Source organism: Leiobunum rupestre, chromosome 7, assembly GCF_980474605.1.
Source record: "Leiobunum rupestre chromosome 7, qqLeiRupe1.1.hap1, whole genome shotgun sequence".
In the NCBI taxonomy this organism is placed as follows: Eukaryota; Metazoa; Arthropoda; class Arachnida; order Opiliones; family Sclerosomatidae; genus Leiobunum; species Leiobunum rupestre.
In genome coordinates this window covers 29232592-29249626 of record NC_143390.1, presented here as the reverse complement: position 1 = coordinate 29249626, position 17035 = coordinate 29232592, and the positions used below count along the sequence as shown (strand labels likewise).

The 17035-nt window shown below is 37.1% G+C and overlaps 1 protein-coding gene across 6 annotated transcripts in view; it reads right to left on the bottom strand.

Moving 5' to 3' along the window:
- Positions 1 to 16349: 16349 nt before the first annotated feature.
- The window catches only part of wb (wing blister), an 81752-nt gene continuing 81066 nt past the window's right edge, over positions 16350 to 17035 (bottom strand). For all 6 annotated transcript variants that reach the window (XM_090154583.1, XM_090154577.1, XM_090154582.1 and 3 more), the window contains one exon: positions 16350 to 17010. In XM_090154583.1, coding sequence (XP_090010709.1) covers positions 16868 to 17010 — 143 coding nt within the window. In that variant the 3' untranslated portion in view covers positions 16350 to 16867. The remainder of the gene's footprint in view (positions 17011 to 17035) is intronic.

The window sequence follows — 17035 nt, the reverse complement described above, 5'->3', positions numbered from 1 at the left end:
GAAAATGATATTCATCGTGCAGTTAAAAGTCAACAACATCGATAAATTAGTTATTTAACTAACATATTCTTAGTTTGTTAAATAATAAACGCCATTACAATATAGGGCAAAAAGGAAATACTTTCATTCTTAGTACATTAATGGTGTGAAAATATTGCTCTTAAGAAAGGACCCTTAAAACTGTATTTGCTAAAATAACCTAGGAAATAGACTGAAAACCACAAAGTGTCTTAGTATATGAATAACCAGAAACAAAAAAGGTAAGGGCAGTAAGGGGGTAAAGGAAATCGATGCATGGAGCCCATTGACATATCGCCTCTCTCTAACCATCTATTCCACATCTTCAGCTGCCTTCAGAGCTCTAAAATCACTACATATTAATTACAAATTACATAGAATTTACACCGTTAAAAAGAAAGTTAAAAAAATTAAATGTGACCCTGGTATTGACATTGAAAATTTAAAGAGGGAAAGTGATAAATTGAAAAATAAATTTATTAATGTTTCAGAGGATGAAAAGACTCCTATGGGTGGTTACAATGAAGCCAAGGTCACTGGAAAAAATGGTTTGGAAAGCTAGTAACAATGAATTCATAGGATTGGCATTGGGTCCCGATGAAATTCGTTATCTTCACAATTTTTACAAGCCAACACCCGTTACTGATTGTCTGATGGCTTAGTATGTGCTACAATATATTTGGAGGTATTCTGGGTATTTGTTTGATGTTATTGACCCTTAGTTTCCACGTAGTACACCATTTACTCATGAACTATTAACGACAATTACACCGCGATGCGTGTACTCTTTTCATTCTATTGGTTTTATTGTGTCCGCAATTATTTGTGACGGTGCTAGCTTCAATTATACTAGGGTGTAACTGGTCAATATACCTATGTACTTACAATTTTTCAGTTTTACCTACACTGAGAAAAAAAATCTTGTTAAATTTACAGGAAACTCTTGGACTCCGGTGAAGCCAAGAGCGTCCCGTAAATTTTACAAGTTATGATGTTATCTGATAATCCAAATTCGTAGGTGTAAATTTTACTGACAGTATATTTGTCAATTTAACAAGACCTTGCTTGTATTTTTAATTATAAATCCTGTTAATATAACAATCTAGATAATGTAAAATATACAGGTTGGCGGTAAAATTTATCTATTACCATTTATTAAAATTTCAACTATCTTGAAGTAGTTTTTACAAGAGGATCAGTAATACTAATGTGAACAGAAACTAATTTTTACGGTTCCCCATGTAAAATGTATGTACATTTGGTATTATGGTTAAATTTACACGGTAAAATTATATTAATGACATTTACGCTTTATAAATTAGGTCTTGCGAAACTATTTAAATTATCGTTGAAAAAGTCAATTTTACTGACAATATATTTGTCGATTTAACAAGACCTTGCTTGTATTTTTAATTATAAATCCCGTTAATATAACAATCTAGATAAGGTAAAATATACTGGTAGGCGGTAAAATTTATCAAATACCATATATTACAATTTAAAACTATATTCAAGTACTTTTTACGAAAGGATCAGTACAACTAATATTGAAAGAAAATAATTTTACGGTTCCTCGCTTAAAATTTACACTGTTAAAATATATTAATAACATTTGGGCTTAATTAGCCGGGGTACCCGGTATTTCCCGGGGAAATAAGCCTATTGCAGTAAACAGCAATTATTTCCCGAGGAACTACGCCTATTTCAGGTAAGGGCAGATTTTCAAAGGGAAATAAGTGCATCACCGAAATGTGCATTTATTTCCAGGGAAAATGCCTTGTAAAATAAGTGCAGTTCTATACACGGAGGCGAATTCCGAAGAATAGCGCTAGTTAAAAACCAATTACAACAGCTTGTTTTAAGAAGTTAGGGATGGACTTGTAAAAACCACAATATTGTAGAGTAAAATATATAATATCAAAGGATATGTAGCCTATATTTGACATTATTGATTACTGTTTAAACTATTTTTTTCCTCAGTGTATATTAATTTGTCGATTTAACAAGAACTTGCTTGTACTTTTAAATATAAACCCTGTTAATATAACAATCTATATAATGTAAATATACAGGTTGGCGGTAAAATTTATCAAATACCATTTATTAAAATTTTAAATTATCTTGAAGTAATTTTTACAAGAGGATTAGTAAAACTAATGTTGAAAGAAAATAATTTTTACGTTTCCTCGCGTAAAATTTACACTGAAATTTTATATCATAATTAAGGTTTTCTGAAAATTTTATAAGGAAGTACAAAACGTATTTTTTAAATCAAATCTGAAAACCCCTATTTGAGAAAAACCAGTTTTAAGTTCGAAATCTAGCATAATATAATAATTAAAATTAATTAAAAATAAGTGAAAATATATATTGAAAATTTTGTACCAAGTCACCTTAATTTGAACACCCTCGAGGATTCTTATTTTGAAATGTTTTCAAAAGTTACGTATCTCGACTTACTTGACACTTGCTCTTACACAATATTATTTTTTTAAACCGAATTTAAGCAAATAAACTAATTAAATTTAAATGGTTATATTTAAGTATATTTTATCTTAATTAGAATTAAGATAAAATATACCTCAATATAACCATTTAAATTTAATTAGTTTATTTGCTTGAAATCGGTTTAAATAAATAATATTGTGCAATAATATAAACAAGCCAATGTGTTTTTATTAAAATAATAATATATTCTTATTATCACTATTTTAATAATAATATGAATATTAAAAAATACGTAATACCATGAAACGACACGCAATTTAAGGTCTACAGACCGTGGCGTAACGTAAAATTCCCCCCCCCCCACAAGATATCAAGATATTAATTTTAAATTCTGTGTATTATTATGTCTATTTTCATTCTAAACATATGATTTACTTCCTGTTTATTTTGATGATTTTTGGTCTAAAACTTGCGGATTCCTTGTAATGTGAATTCCTCCCTGTTACAAAAGGGATTTGTTTCTTGCAAAGAGTTCATAAATATTCATTCAGGGCCCTTTTATTTGTTATGAAGCATTTGCACCCCCTTCCCCTCGAGCCTATTCAAAGCGTTTTCAATCGTTTAGATTTGCACGCCCCCCCCCCTTGACCTTCTTCGGTGGACCCTTAAAACGAAAGGGCCTCCGTGGCATATTTTCATCTAGTTATCGCTTTCACGAATTGAATTTTACCTCCCTTTAGCCCACCTTCGTAATTTAATTTGACTGTAAATAAAAGTTTGCCAATGTTTTCTTATTTTATTTGTATTTTATCTGCTGTTCGATCCTTTTGCAACGTTAAAGCTTTCTTTCCCTTACAACAAAATTGTTAGTAAGTTATGTATGGAAAACTTTTAAAAAGATGTTCTAGGATTTCAATAGACTCGCGCAGAGATTTGAAGTGTCTCGATCGAGGCGCGCTTTTTAAAAACGTTGCTCGTGTTTTAAAAAGAAAGAATTAGACCCGATTTTTATTTAGAAAAGTTGACTAATTTTCGTTAAACTACGATTTAAACGAAACTTGAAAGAGAGAGCAATTGGAGGATTTAAAAAGGGCAATTGATTCTACCAGAGTCCAATTGTCCGCCGTCAATCTACCAACGGTCATCATGGTGCCGCACAACGGTCAACACGATACTTCAGCGTAGAGGCTTCAACCAGTTCGTGTACAACAGTGTTCATCGAAACCTGAGTATCTAATTGTTTAAAAACAAAAGAAGTCAACACATCTCGCCTAACGAGAGTGAGTTGTAGTTTTATTATAATAATTTAATTCAACTCGCTTTTACGGGTTTGTTACATGTATGTTTTAGTATTTAGTAGTAAGCTGTAGTTAATTATCTAGGTGTACCGTAGTTTTAGCTTAGATTTGTAGATTATTTATAAGTGGCTTAAAATTAAATACTTTCATTGGCAAGCTTTTAACCCCTTCTAATAATTAATCATACAAAGTGTTAATTAAGATTTTAGTTTAACGTTGGACCCAATAATGAAAGCCTTACGTGTACCCGGATTTATCTTAGGACATTCCAAAATTAAATTAATTTTGGGTTTCTCTATTAGCTCATAGCGTAAGTTATAATTTTTATTAATTATATTTCGTACAACCGTTACCCGCTACAGCTTTGTCCCTAACAGCCTTTCCCTTTACTTCATAAGATCTATTGGGTCAACGCTGCTCCGAAGGGGTAAAGTCACTGTTGACGCTTACTGATAATAATAATGTTTATTTCAGGAAATAGAAAGCTTTACACTTATTGTGCCCTGATTATACAATACGCCAAAAAAGAAAAAGAAGTACCAAAATTTAAAATTTAAAGCAAATACAATTGTTACGAAAGCTAGCTAAAGGTAATACATAATACACAATGAGTCGTGCGCGTCTTTTCCCATTTAGTTCTTTCACTTCCGATGAGTGATAGCGCCACCTATGGGCACGTGTTATTATGTTTATTCAAATCGGGTTACTATTACATCACAAAACCAAGAATGTATTTATTTATACTCAGGGAGAATGAATATGTCGAGATTATATTTAGCGTTTCTCCAATTCCACCCGTTGGGGCCCCCGGTATGCTCCTCCGCTTTAATAAAATCAAGTAATACTGCAATCTCATTGGTTCTTAAAAATTACGTTTTTCGACGCGATTAACGCTGCTGCGAGGATGCAAAAAATAAGACCGCCTCCTTTTTACTCCCCCCCCCCCCCTAGCGTGACGGGATTAAGGCCTCAACGTGTCCGTCGATAGTCTCGACATATTCATTCTCCCTGACAAAACATTAAATTAAATTACTTACTGAGCTGGTCGTCGAATGTTGCTATAGGAGCATCCACAATGGATGTTGAATGTCCTGGTTCGGTGTCGAAGGTTAATGGCTATTATCGGCCGATCATTAGTCCTAACAGGAGTTGTTGAGGGTGATCGAGGGAGTGCACAGAAATGGATTATTGCTCTCCGGCAATCTATGCTGGAATCCCAACTTTCGTTGGCTGCTTTCACAGCCGCGTGACAGTCGCCGTACGTTTTGCTACCTCCCGTAAATTTTGAAGTTTCGTAAACAAGGCCTAACGAATTTGTCCTCGGAATGACGTACGTTGCCGTTTCGCGCATTAAAACTTTGGACGGGATTATACGTTTTAATGTTGCGCGCTTTTTAAAAATCAAAAATCAAAGTGGGAAAAACAAGAACTTAAACTCCTTTGGGACACTACAACATAAACCAAATACTTTCCGTATCTATTGTATTCTTTATTTTTTTACCTAATAAACAAGCCATTAGTTATTTTCACCTCTTTCACTCCTCTGATTGCGTATACCTCTATTTTACATAAACCAGTGCATTTGCAGCTCGCTCCGCTAAAGTCTTTGTTGAAAATACCGTTTCCGGTTTTTGCAACGTCCTAGTTATTATTATTATTATTACTCTACCCAGTTCCGCCTCTTCAAGTATATCTATAACCTTTGAACTTATCCAATCGCCAACCATTGCTTTAAATTCAACCTCTTCCGAATTAAAAACCATTTGATTAAAACTAGGCTGTTGTGCTAAAATTGATATCCGGGTGGAGAAACAAGAAGTAGTCTCTCTTCTGGTAGAGAGATATAGTCCGGTAGGACTAGGAAATATTGGAGACATAGTCCGGGTTAGGACTTTAAATACGTTTTTGGACAAGAAATCCCAAGGAAAGAGTTCTAGTGGGTGAAAATCCGGAACCACTCCTTCTGCGTAGAGTTTGTAAGTTATCTCCCCACTGGTTAAAGGGGTTTTCCACCGAGATCTTCGGTTTCCCCTTCCCATAAAAACTTGCTGAGGTTAACGGTAATAGTTAGTGTAGGGAGCTGTTGGTTAGCGTGGCATGAAGGGCTTGCCACCACCCTCCTACGCATTGTAACCCGGCCACCTGTTATTTGATCACGCACAAGCAACATTGCTTATGTGGTCGAAGGTGGTGCCTTGGGTATTAGCTCTATTTAAAAAAAAAGCTGTTTGGCAAAACTAAACAATTAGTAGTACTCATATGAGAGAGATATAAGTTCGCGTCATTCCCCCGTTGAAAGAACTTCATTTTTATTTAGTGTGCATGTTAGTTGATTAGAAATTGGACATAATAATCTTTTATTATTTAATTTTATATATTAGTAGCGTATTGCATGTGTATTGTGTTTTGGTTTCTTTTAACGTTAACGAATACTTAATATATAACTTTTTCTAAGTCCCTGGAAACTGCGAACACAATGATAACACTTGGCCCTGGGTGGCTAACTGCGAACACCGTGCTTACAGTTTACTCCGGTTTTTCAACTGCGAACCCCGTTCTAACACCATGCCCCGTGACGTCAACACACTGCCGAACACACACAAACTCACATACATATACAGACAGACATGGTGAAGCAAATACCTCTCCGTGATCTCAGAGAGGGAAAAAGTAAAAAAAAAATAAAAAAAGATGTTTTCCAGAGAACGAGTAATATCAGTTGCATAGAACGGCACAAATACCGTCAGGTTCATACAACGGTACATATAACTCCAGTACATTTTTTAAGGTTCATAGTTCATGATTTTCATGAGAGGTGCCTCACGTGTAACGTTACGAAAAAATTCCGCTAACAATGGGAAATTATCGCGTTTTCTAAATAACGTAACAAATACTCAAATCTAACGTCAAATATCATAGCATCATAAACCTTAAAATTATAAAACGTATTTAAAAAATAAACAATTTATTTATCGTTTTATCACTAGAATGAGATAAATAAGAACTAAAATCTGATTATGAGTGAAAATATTTATTTATTTAGGTTACAACAAAAATTATAAAATGTTACGTCACATTCGGCAGGCTCCTCCCTAATGCTGCGTTACAGTCTCTAAGCATTTGATTACTATACCATATTTGCTCACCTGATCTTGCTTTATCAAGGTCACTAGTGGTGAAGGTCACTAGCGAGGGAGGTCTCTATCTGATGTTGCCTTGAGGTTGTACGAGGAAAAAGCAGAAAAATTATCGAAGGATTTGGATGAAATTCATGACGGTATAGTCGCTAATCTCGCTCCGGCTGGGGACTTTGACGTGCACGAAACTGAATACAATCAACTCATCGCCCGAAGTGAAGCTCTGAACATATTGCTCATTACTGAATCTAATCAAAGATCACCAAACGTCCCAGTTGGACCGGCTAGACCAATCAGTGACGTTCGATTACCCAAATAAGAATTTCCAACATTTGGTGGAGGGTACATCGACTGGCTACCTTTCCATGATCTTTTCACGGCAACAGTCCATAAAAACGAATCGCTAACAGGAGCTCAGAAATGTCCGTATTTGAAGTCATTGTTACGAAATGAAGCTGCGCTCCTTATACAATCCATTCCGGCTACCGATGCTAACTATTTGGAAGCTTGAAAAATATTGACCAATCGCTTCAACAATATTCGAGAAATCATCGATGCACACGTTTTAATGGCTTTTCAATCAACCTAACGTAACCCAAGAATCTTCAAAGGCTTTGAGAACACTCACCGATACTACAGCCGAATGTATAAGAGCGCTCAAGGTTCTTGAAGAACAAGTACATCATTTGGATGCTATACTACTACATCTTCTCAAAGAAAAGTTAGACAATGTGAGCTATCCCTGAGGGGGGTAGAAAGACCCACTTTCGAAGAATTTAGACTTTTCCTCGAGCAACGGGCCAGAGCCTTAGCTGCAGCTCCACCTACGCATACAACAACCAAAGCCAAGGTTCCTATTCCGTTTCAACAGAGACCGACTACCAAGGGTCATCATGGTACTTTGGAAGATACTTGTACGTTTTGCAGTTAAGGACATACAATCTACAGATGTCCGAAATTTTTTACGCAACTTCAGACGAACGTTGGAACATGCTAAAGAAGAGTTAATTGTGTTTTAATTGCTTACGAGCTGAACATCAAAGCAATTAATGAAAATCTGGTCATTGTAGAAAGTGTAACTCAAGAGAAGGAAATATCGAAGGTAAACGCTATATCCGGAATTGTTTCGTGCCCTTCTCGTCAGACACGTGGAACATCTCAAGTTATTTTGGCGACAGCAATGGTTCAAGTCAAAGGAACAGATAAACATCTTTATCCAGCCCGTGCGTTTAACGTTTCAGTTGTCGGAATTGGCGTATCCAGTTTGAATATTTCCCGAGGCAGTGTCATGTTAAATATAACAGATATCAATAACACATCGGAGGTGATGGTTGAAGCCATAATTCTGAAGAAGGTCACGGAGAAGCTACTGAACAGTTCGTACGACCCGGGAAATTGTCTGCATTTTAAAGGACTGGAACTCGCAGATCCAACGTTTCACATTTCAGGACCAGTTGATATTTTACTAGGTGCAGACGTGTACCTAGATATTTTTGCAAGATGGCATTTGCAAGGGAAAAGAAGGTCTACCAGGCGCCTTTAACACTTGTTTCGGCTGGGCAAATTCCGGTTCATAACTCATGGAAGGAAGAAATCCGAACATAAAGGTTTACCATTGTACATTGGATGACCAATTAAAGCGACGTTGGGAGCTTGAAGACAACCATCCTCGTAGGATGTTGACCACAACTGAAGTTCAATGTGAACAACACTTCGAAAAAACTTATACGCGTGATTCATTTGGAAGATTCACGGTACGACTGCCAATAAAAGACAACGCGTCAACTCTCGGTGAATAAAACAAATGGCTATTAGTCGTTTCTTTTCGAACCAACTCTCATCTTTATGATGAATACCGAAAGTTCATGGATACCTTGCACTTGGGCACATGGAACTCATACCAGTGAAGGATCGTATCAAGGACTCAAACTAAACGCACTATGTGCCTCATCACGTTTTTTTAAAGAAGATAGTACCACTACGATGATTTGAGTAGTTTTTGACAGCTCTGCAAAGTCTTCAACTAGTGTTTCTCTGAACGATACGCTCCTTGTGGGACCTAAACTACAAGATGATTTAGTCAACCTTCGGATTCGCTTTCGTCAGCATCGTATTGTTTTAAAGGCGGATATTGCAAAAATGTTCCGTCAAATTTGGGTACACCCTGAAGACACGAATCTTCACCGAATTGTTTGGCGAGCCGATTCGAACGAAACATTGCAAGACTATCGATTTCTAACCGTAACATATGGAACGGCATCAGCCCCATATTTAGCAACCAAAGTCTTGCAACAACTAGGTCAAGATGTTAGGGAAGAACTACCGTTAGCTTCTGCGGAGTTGCAGAATGACTTCTACATGGACGATCTAATGTCTGGCGCAGAAACAACTGAAAACGCTTTAAAACTACAAGCGGAAATCATTGACCTCCCAAGCAGGGTTTAAGATTAAAAAGTGGGCGTCCAATGTTGAATCATTATTGAACGTATTACCTGACAGCATGAACGAAATTCAAAAGCCTTTAAGTATCGAAAATGACAAATCAATTAAAACCATTGGTCTTTATTGGACTCCATCAGCTGATAACCTTTCATTCATCGTTACGTCACCACAGTCAAGAAGTTTGATCACGAAACGAACAATCTTATCTGACACAGCGAATATTTTCGATCCTTTAGGACTTCTGGCTCCTGTAACGATTCGAGCTAAACTAGTGCTACAAGAAATGTGGAAAATAAAATAAAATTGGAACGAACCACTTCCACAATCACTCGAGGCCAAATGGAAATCGTTTCGAACGTTGCTCAAGCTAATACCACTGAAATTAGTCATCATGGATTTTGTGACGCTTCCGAGAAGGCCTTTTCAGCTGCGGTATACATGAGGACAGTCAATAAAGATGGACTTATCAAAAGTCAATTGATCCGTTAAAACAGATAACACTCCCCAGGGCCGTAACCAGGGGGGGGGGTGCCACACGGGCCGTGCCCTACCTGGAATTTGAAGTGCCCTACCTAGAATTTTGAGATGAAATTGAAATCTGAGGAAAGTGCCCTACCCAGATATTTTGGAGATCATTAAAGTTTTTCAGTTGTACGCATTTTTCTTTTTCTTTTTTTCTTTTATTTATTATTATAATTATTAATATAAACAAATAAAATTATAAAAAAAATATAAACTAAAATTTTCCATAGTCTATATATCTCTCTTCGTCATTACACCTGATATACAAAGATATTTCTATCGTGTGAGTTAAACGGTGTGTACCTACCCCACTCGAAAAGTTAAGATTATGAACTTGCAGTAAATCTAATACAAACGGGGCGCCCGTCACTCGTTACAGGCATAGCTGCACACCAATACTTGGTCTCGCGCTCAGTATCACCAAACGTTTTGTTTGGCCTTAGTCTCGTCTCGGTCTCATAATAATTTCCCCAAAAACACGAGAGATCGTCTCGGGCTCATAAGTTTGTTTTCCGAAATACGAGAGCTCGTCTCGGGCCCATAGATATTTACCTAACTACAAGAGCTCGTCTCGGGCTCATAGTTTTTTTCCTAACTACGAGAACTCGTCTCGGGCTCATAGTTTTTTTTCCTAACTACGAGAGCTCGTCTCGGGATCATAGTTTTTTCTTAACTACGAGAGCTCGTCTCGAACTCATGAATTTTTTTAAACACGAGAGCTCGTCTCGGTTTCATATTATTTTCTCCCAAACACAAGAGCTCGTCTCGAACTCATTCCTCTCCATAAACGTTAGTGCTTTGTATCGGGCTCATACTTATTTCTGTTACTAACAAGGGCTCGTATCAGTCAAGTTAATAAGAATTTGCATAACTCGCGGTTCTCATTCCAGTCTCTTAATATCTCTTTTAATTCTTATGATTTATTTATCAATATGAAAAATAAGAAGTCAAACGAAACCGCCGGGCGACCAGGCTTGGTACTCTCTTCACTACAACAATCTTCGAAAATACCAGAAGGTATACTACTTTGGACCAATCAGAAAACGACTGGGCTAAGTCACGTTATCCGAAATAGCCAATAGGCGCTTAAATAAATCATCCTCCTAGGAAATCGCCAAGAAGATATATTTCCGAGAGCCAGGACCCGCAAGGTTTTTGTTTATATAGTGCTTGTGGAAATAATGGAAAGTTTTCACCTGTAAACAGAACGTCGTGTTTTTGCCAAGCCTTATTAAGTCGAAAAAGTTAACGGGTTAAAATATAACGCCATGGGGAACGCTTGTGGCTTGTAAAGGTAAAAAGTGTAAATTTTTTTTAACAAGCCTATATAAACAGTGACTTGTAGGTCCTGGCTCTCAGAAATATTCCGAAATATTCCTTCTAGGTGATTTCCTGGGAGGATGATTTATTGAAGCGTCTTTTACGTAAACTCCGAATTAACCCTGTAGGCCAGAGCTCTCTTCACACGGCCAACTGTGCTCACGCGCTGTTCGAGCTTTAGCTATAAAATGTCACGCCAAACTATAGCGCAAACAGCACGTAATCAAAGTTGGTCGTATCGGAGAGAACAAAAGTGGTACGGTTACGGCACGTGTTGCTATGCGCCGCAGCACTCCCTAGTGGCCAAGGGAAACATAATCGTGGAAAAACGGCCACATAAGCGTCTCTTAAAAATTAGAAGGTCTCATATCGGGCTCGTTACAAAAATATGGTACAGTTTGACTTTATAATATTACTCTGCTCAGGCTCACAGCAATTTACTATATTTGAATGGTCTCATCTCGAGATCACAAAAATACGCTATATTAAAATGGTCTCATCTCGGTCTCACATTAAATGAACAAAACGTTTTGGTCTCTTCTCGGGCTCGAATCATTTTCTTAATAAAGCTTGGGCTCAGTCTCAAATCGAGCTCGGGTTCTTAGTGTGAGACGAGCCCGTTCAGCTTTGGTTACAGTCTCTTATTGACTGCCCATCGCACATTGGATGACAGTTAAAACATAATTATAATTATAATTTTCATCAATAGGCCTTTCCATCAATTTTTTCTACGTGCTTTCACTGTTTTTTTCTACGTCACCCACCACCAATTTCGCTCAAACTAAACAAAAAGTTGGCTGTACTTTTTGCATTTTCCGGTAAAAATTTCCCCAAACATTTTACGCGGAGCTCGGGTTAGGCTTAGTGACTTCGGAATTCAAACTGATTTTAATTTATTTTTGATACTAATTGAATGAATTATTATTGCAATACTTATATCAACTCTGTGAAAGTATTGTTAATATATTTATTAGTTAATATTTTATGATAAACAACAATTAATCTTAACCCGATACACTACTGTGGCTGTCAATGAAATGTTAAGCCTTAGTTCACAAGACTATAAACATAATTGTTAAACATCATCGAAACCATGTAAAATCCCCTCCTATTATGACTAGTGAAGTAAACGAAATATTTTATACTTTAAACATTTGATATAACAAATTTATTAAAATTACTGGAATTAATTTTAATCCGCCCTGTTTTGTAAATACTTACACTCGGCAGCAGACGACATACCGAGCTCAAGAATTGAGCGAGGGTAAAAACAAGGAGTAATATATATAACGTTGATCTAAAATATCCTTGCAAAAACAGTTTTCCTTCCCCGTAACGAACATTAGGAAAGGTCTATTTAAAAATATACATTGCGGAGCGCCTCGCTCGCTCATACTACGCCACTGAAAACAGTGCCCTACTAGTGCCCTACTCAAATTTTAAGGCTGGTTACGGCGCTGACACTCCCGAGGTTGGAACTTTGTGGAGCACTAATTCTCGCTTCTTTGATATAGCTTATCAGGGGGTCCTTGAAAACAGAAATAAAAGACGTTCATTGTTGGACAGATTCAACTATCGTTTTAGCTTGGTTAAACGCTTCACTACAACGTTGGGAAACCTTCGTATCCGGAGAGACTAATCCGTCTGATTGCGCATCTCGTGGTATTTATGTTTTCGAACTACGAAATCACGATCTTTGGTGGCATGGACCTAGTGCTCGGAATTGTTTATTCATTATCCACAAAATTTCCGATTTATTTAACAAAAGTTGGTTAAAAGAATATCATTTTAACTTATTTAATTATGTTTTTTACGCAACCAAGCATTTATTTGAATTAAAATGGCATTTATTTAAATAATTGTTTGTTTTATTTAAATAATAGGCTTATCCACTTTCGATTTTTTAAACATTTTACAATTATTATTCAAATATTGGTTATTTAAATAAATATTATTTAAATATCGCCGAACTTATTTTATCCATGGATAAAAGTTAAGCGAACGCCGACCTCTACATGGACCTTAAGTCTTGAGGGACCACGTACCAACGAAAGAAGTGTAAGGCTTGCTTGAACCCAATGAATGTTTAATTGAAGAAAAACGAGTATTTTCTTTGATTATTCGTTGCCAATTGGACTCTACCCTACTGATGAAATACTCTTCACTGACCAAACTCATTCGCGTTACTGCCTATATTTGTGTTATTACGCGGGTGATTATAATCTAAAAAAAACTAATATATCTAATGATAACGGTGTTATGTAAATATTGTTCAATATATAAAGCTGAAGCTGAGCTGTGAAAAGGCAGTCTCGTTCTCCAGAAGTTCCTGTAACTACGTTTTAATGTTATGTAAATAAACCAGTTTTAATATACGTACCTCGAGTCGTTACTGCCCTCAACCATACCATACCATACCATAACATTACAATATTCCACGCTTCATTTCCAATATTCGTAAAGTGAAAGAGTCATGGGTTACTGGTCCGCTTTCTCATTGGATTCGAATCGTTCAAAATGACAGCTTCAACGAGGAGATAAGTAGCCTGAACCAAAACGAGGAAATATCTTCGAAAAGCAAAATAGTAACTTTGCGTCCATAACTTGATACGTGTTGCCATTCGAATCTACCATACGATCAAATGCATCCAGCAATACTAGCAAGGAAAATCCAACTCACAGACCTCTTAATTCAACACGAACATGAAAAACATTTACATGGAGGAGATCAATTACTAGCATCTGTTTTACAAAAACGTTATTGGATTCTTGGCATGCACGATGCAAAAACTTTTCCATATCCGAAGATACGTCCATGTGTATACGACAACTAGCGATCACGGTTAAGCAGTTATTGGGAGTTCTACCCTCAGCGAGAGTTATTGCAAGTCGAGCTTTTTTAAAGTGGGGCGTTGATTTCGCAGGCCCATTTACTCTTCAAAAAAAGATTCAAGAGCTATGTCGCTATTTTCATCGGCTTTACCAGCGACATGACAACCCAAGCGTTCCTGGCCACTCTGAAACGATTTATCGCTCGACGTGGAAAATGCGCTGACATTTACAGCAACTGTGGAACAAATTTCGTCTCGATGGCTCGCTGATGAGGGAATTAATTGGCACTTCAACCCACCTGCCGCTCCACATTTTGGAAGCCTTTGGGAAGCAGGTGTGAAATCAATGAAATTTCATTTAAAACGAGTTCTTGGGACAACCAAGAAATGCAAACGCTTCTTTGTCAAATAGAAGCTTGTTTAAATTCACGGACATTGACGGCTTTAAGTTCGGATCCGAATGACTTAGCCGCATTGACACCAAGACATTTTTTAATCGGACACGCGCTCACCGCTATACCCTAACCAGATTTAATTTCAGAAAAGGTTAGCCGTCTTTCGCGTTGGCAGTTGGGCCGACATGTCTTACAGCACTTTTCGAGACGTTGGCGAAACGAATATTTGACAGCAGCATAAGTGGACAGAATCTACAAGTGGGTGAATTAGTCTTGCTCAAGGATGAAGATCTACATCCAACAAAGTGGTGAATGGCCAAAGTTGTCAACTTCATCCGCGAGAACATGGTCAAGTTCGAGTAGTCACAGTTAAAAGAGCTGACAAAAACATTAAGAGACCAGTCATAAAATTGTGTCCATTGCTCTTAGACTAAGAACAATCACTTCTATCGAATATCATTTATATCTAGCTACTGTCAGGGGAAATATTTTAACGTTTAAGTATTTGGTTCTCATGCATGCAATCTTTATTTTGAAATTATTATTTCAAGGGGGGCGGAATGTTTAATCCAATGGATTCAATGAAATATGTCACTAAGCGCGATAATGTAACGCTTTTTCACGTAATTATTTTTAAGCGCTTTTAACTTTAATATTCTATATCGGTCAGATTGGTCTTGGTTTCAATTGTTAGCGGTTTAACTGATTTTTGAGCTCTCCTTCAAGTAAATAAAGTTTTAAGTGTTTCTTCCGCTAACTCTTCGTTATTATTTCTGTACACGACACTAGTGGTGCAGGTCACTAGTGGTGGAGGTCACTTGTAAGGCACGTCATTTGTAAGGCACGTCCCTTGTAAGGCACGTCCCTTGTAAGGCACGTCCCTTGTAAGGCACGTCCCTTGTAAGGCAAGTCCCTTGTAAGGCACGTCCCTTGTAAGGCACGTCCCTTGTAAGGCACGTCCCTTGTAAGGCTCGTCCCTTGTAAGGCTCGTCCCTTGTAAGGATCGTCCCTTGTAAGGATCGTCCCTTGTAAGGATCGTCCCTTGTAAGGATCATCCCTTGTAAGGATCGTCCCTTGTGAGGATCGTCCCTTGTAAGGATCGTCCCTTGTGAGGAACGTCACTTGTGAGGCACGACACTTGTAAGGCACGTCACTTCTTAGGGGCGGTGAAGAACACTTCTCTTTGGTACATAAAGCTTGAAGGCGTGGCAGGAAGGTCGGAAACTTTTCGACTGAGGCAAAATATCCCCCCCCCCAGGGTTGCTTCTATAACAATGCTGGGAACTAAGGCCGTGAAAACCTTCATCCGACGAGATCATCTGACAAAATATTTCGCTCAGTTGCCAAACGCCTTCTCCGTAGCGACACTTCGAGGTACCTACCACATGTTGTCCGTCCTAGAGAAGTAGGACATCGGAAACCCGAGCTAATTTGAGTTTTCCCTCTCGGATTCGAAAACGAAAAGGATACATTTCTATACCTTCGAGTGAACCACTTCGGCACTCGATTCCTTCGCGTAAACCAAAGATTCGGAGGTTGCTGTTCGTGGTTCGTATAATTTCAGTCACCTGGCAAACATCCCAATTGTATATTTCAGTGCCATGTTCCGTAATTAAATAAGCCGTATTCTCAGCAGAAATATACGTTGAAAACACGTCACGGAGGGAACGGGTATCTGTTGAACCGCATTTTATTTAAAATAAAGTGATAATAACGAAAATAGCCTACTTTGCCCAGTGACGATACCCCAGAAACATAACAATATAACAATCGTTAATTTCGATTTTAAATCCATCAGAGTTGACGAATATTTTAAAATCTGTATAATATTTTAATGATGCGTGAAAATCCCAGTTTAAAGCGAATTGACACGATTTCCAAATTCTCTAACTTCGAAACAATAACTATACTTCTAAACAAAACTTATATCATCTACAGACGTAGGTACGCTCCGTATGTGAAGAGATAAGATTTGAATTTTTTGGTTTAGTCGTTTTAATAATATTACTCTCTTTCTAGCAGCGTGACTACAGGAATCTCCGCCCCTAACGTACGGCGGAAATGGCCTAAATTGTGGTTAACACTTCGCTCCGAAAAATCCTTCTTTGATCGTTCAGGAAATAATTAAAACTTTGTTTAAGAAGCGACGATGGATTTTGTACTTTTTTCTTTAAAATAGTAAACAATATTAAAAACGCTACTTTTTAAAAAATGTAAAAACATTAAAAAAAGCTAACGCAACGTATCTTTTTTGTAAAACACTACGATATATAAGTACAATATCTCTTCTCTTTCTTTTTGGCGAAATAAAAATATTCTTATTTTGTTACAAATAATGTCCTCTTAGTTATTATAATAAAGTTAGTAAATAAATTACTTTACAGAAATGTTAAGGAAAGATTTCATAAGTTAAAAACGCGGTTACAGTCTTTTTTTCTCAATTGTTTTTGGTCATTTTAGAATGAAGGACATGAATTTGGCAACACGTTATGCAAAGACGCCATATCTCGCCAATCGACGCGTTTTTCGTCCAGGACCAAGTTGTTCAAACAACCAACATAGTTGTTCCTTATAGTCAGAGAGCCGTTTTCCGCGTATTCTGAAATTAAACAATTCAGATCTTA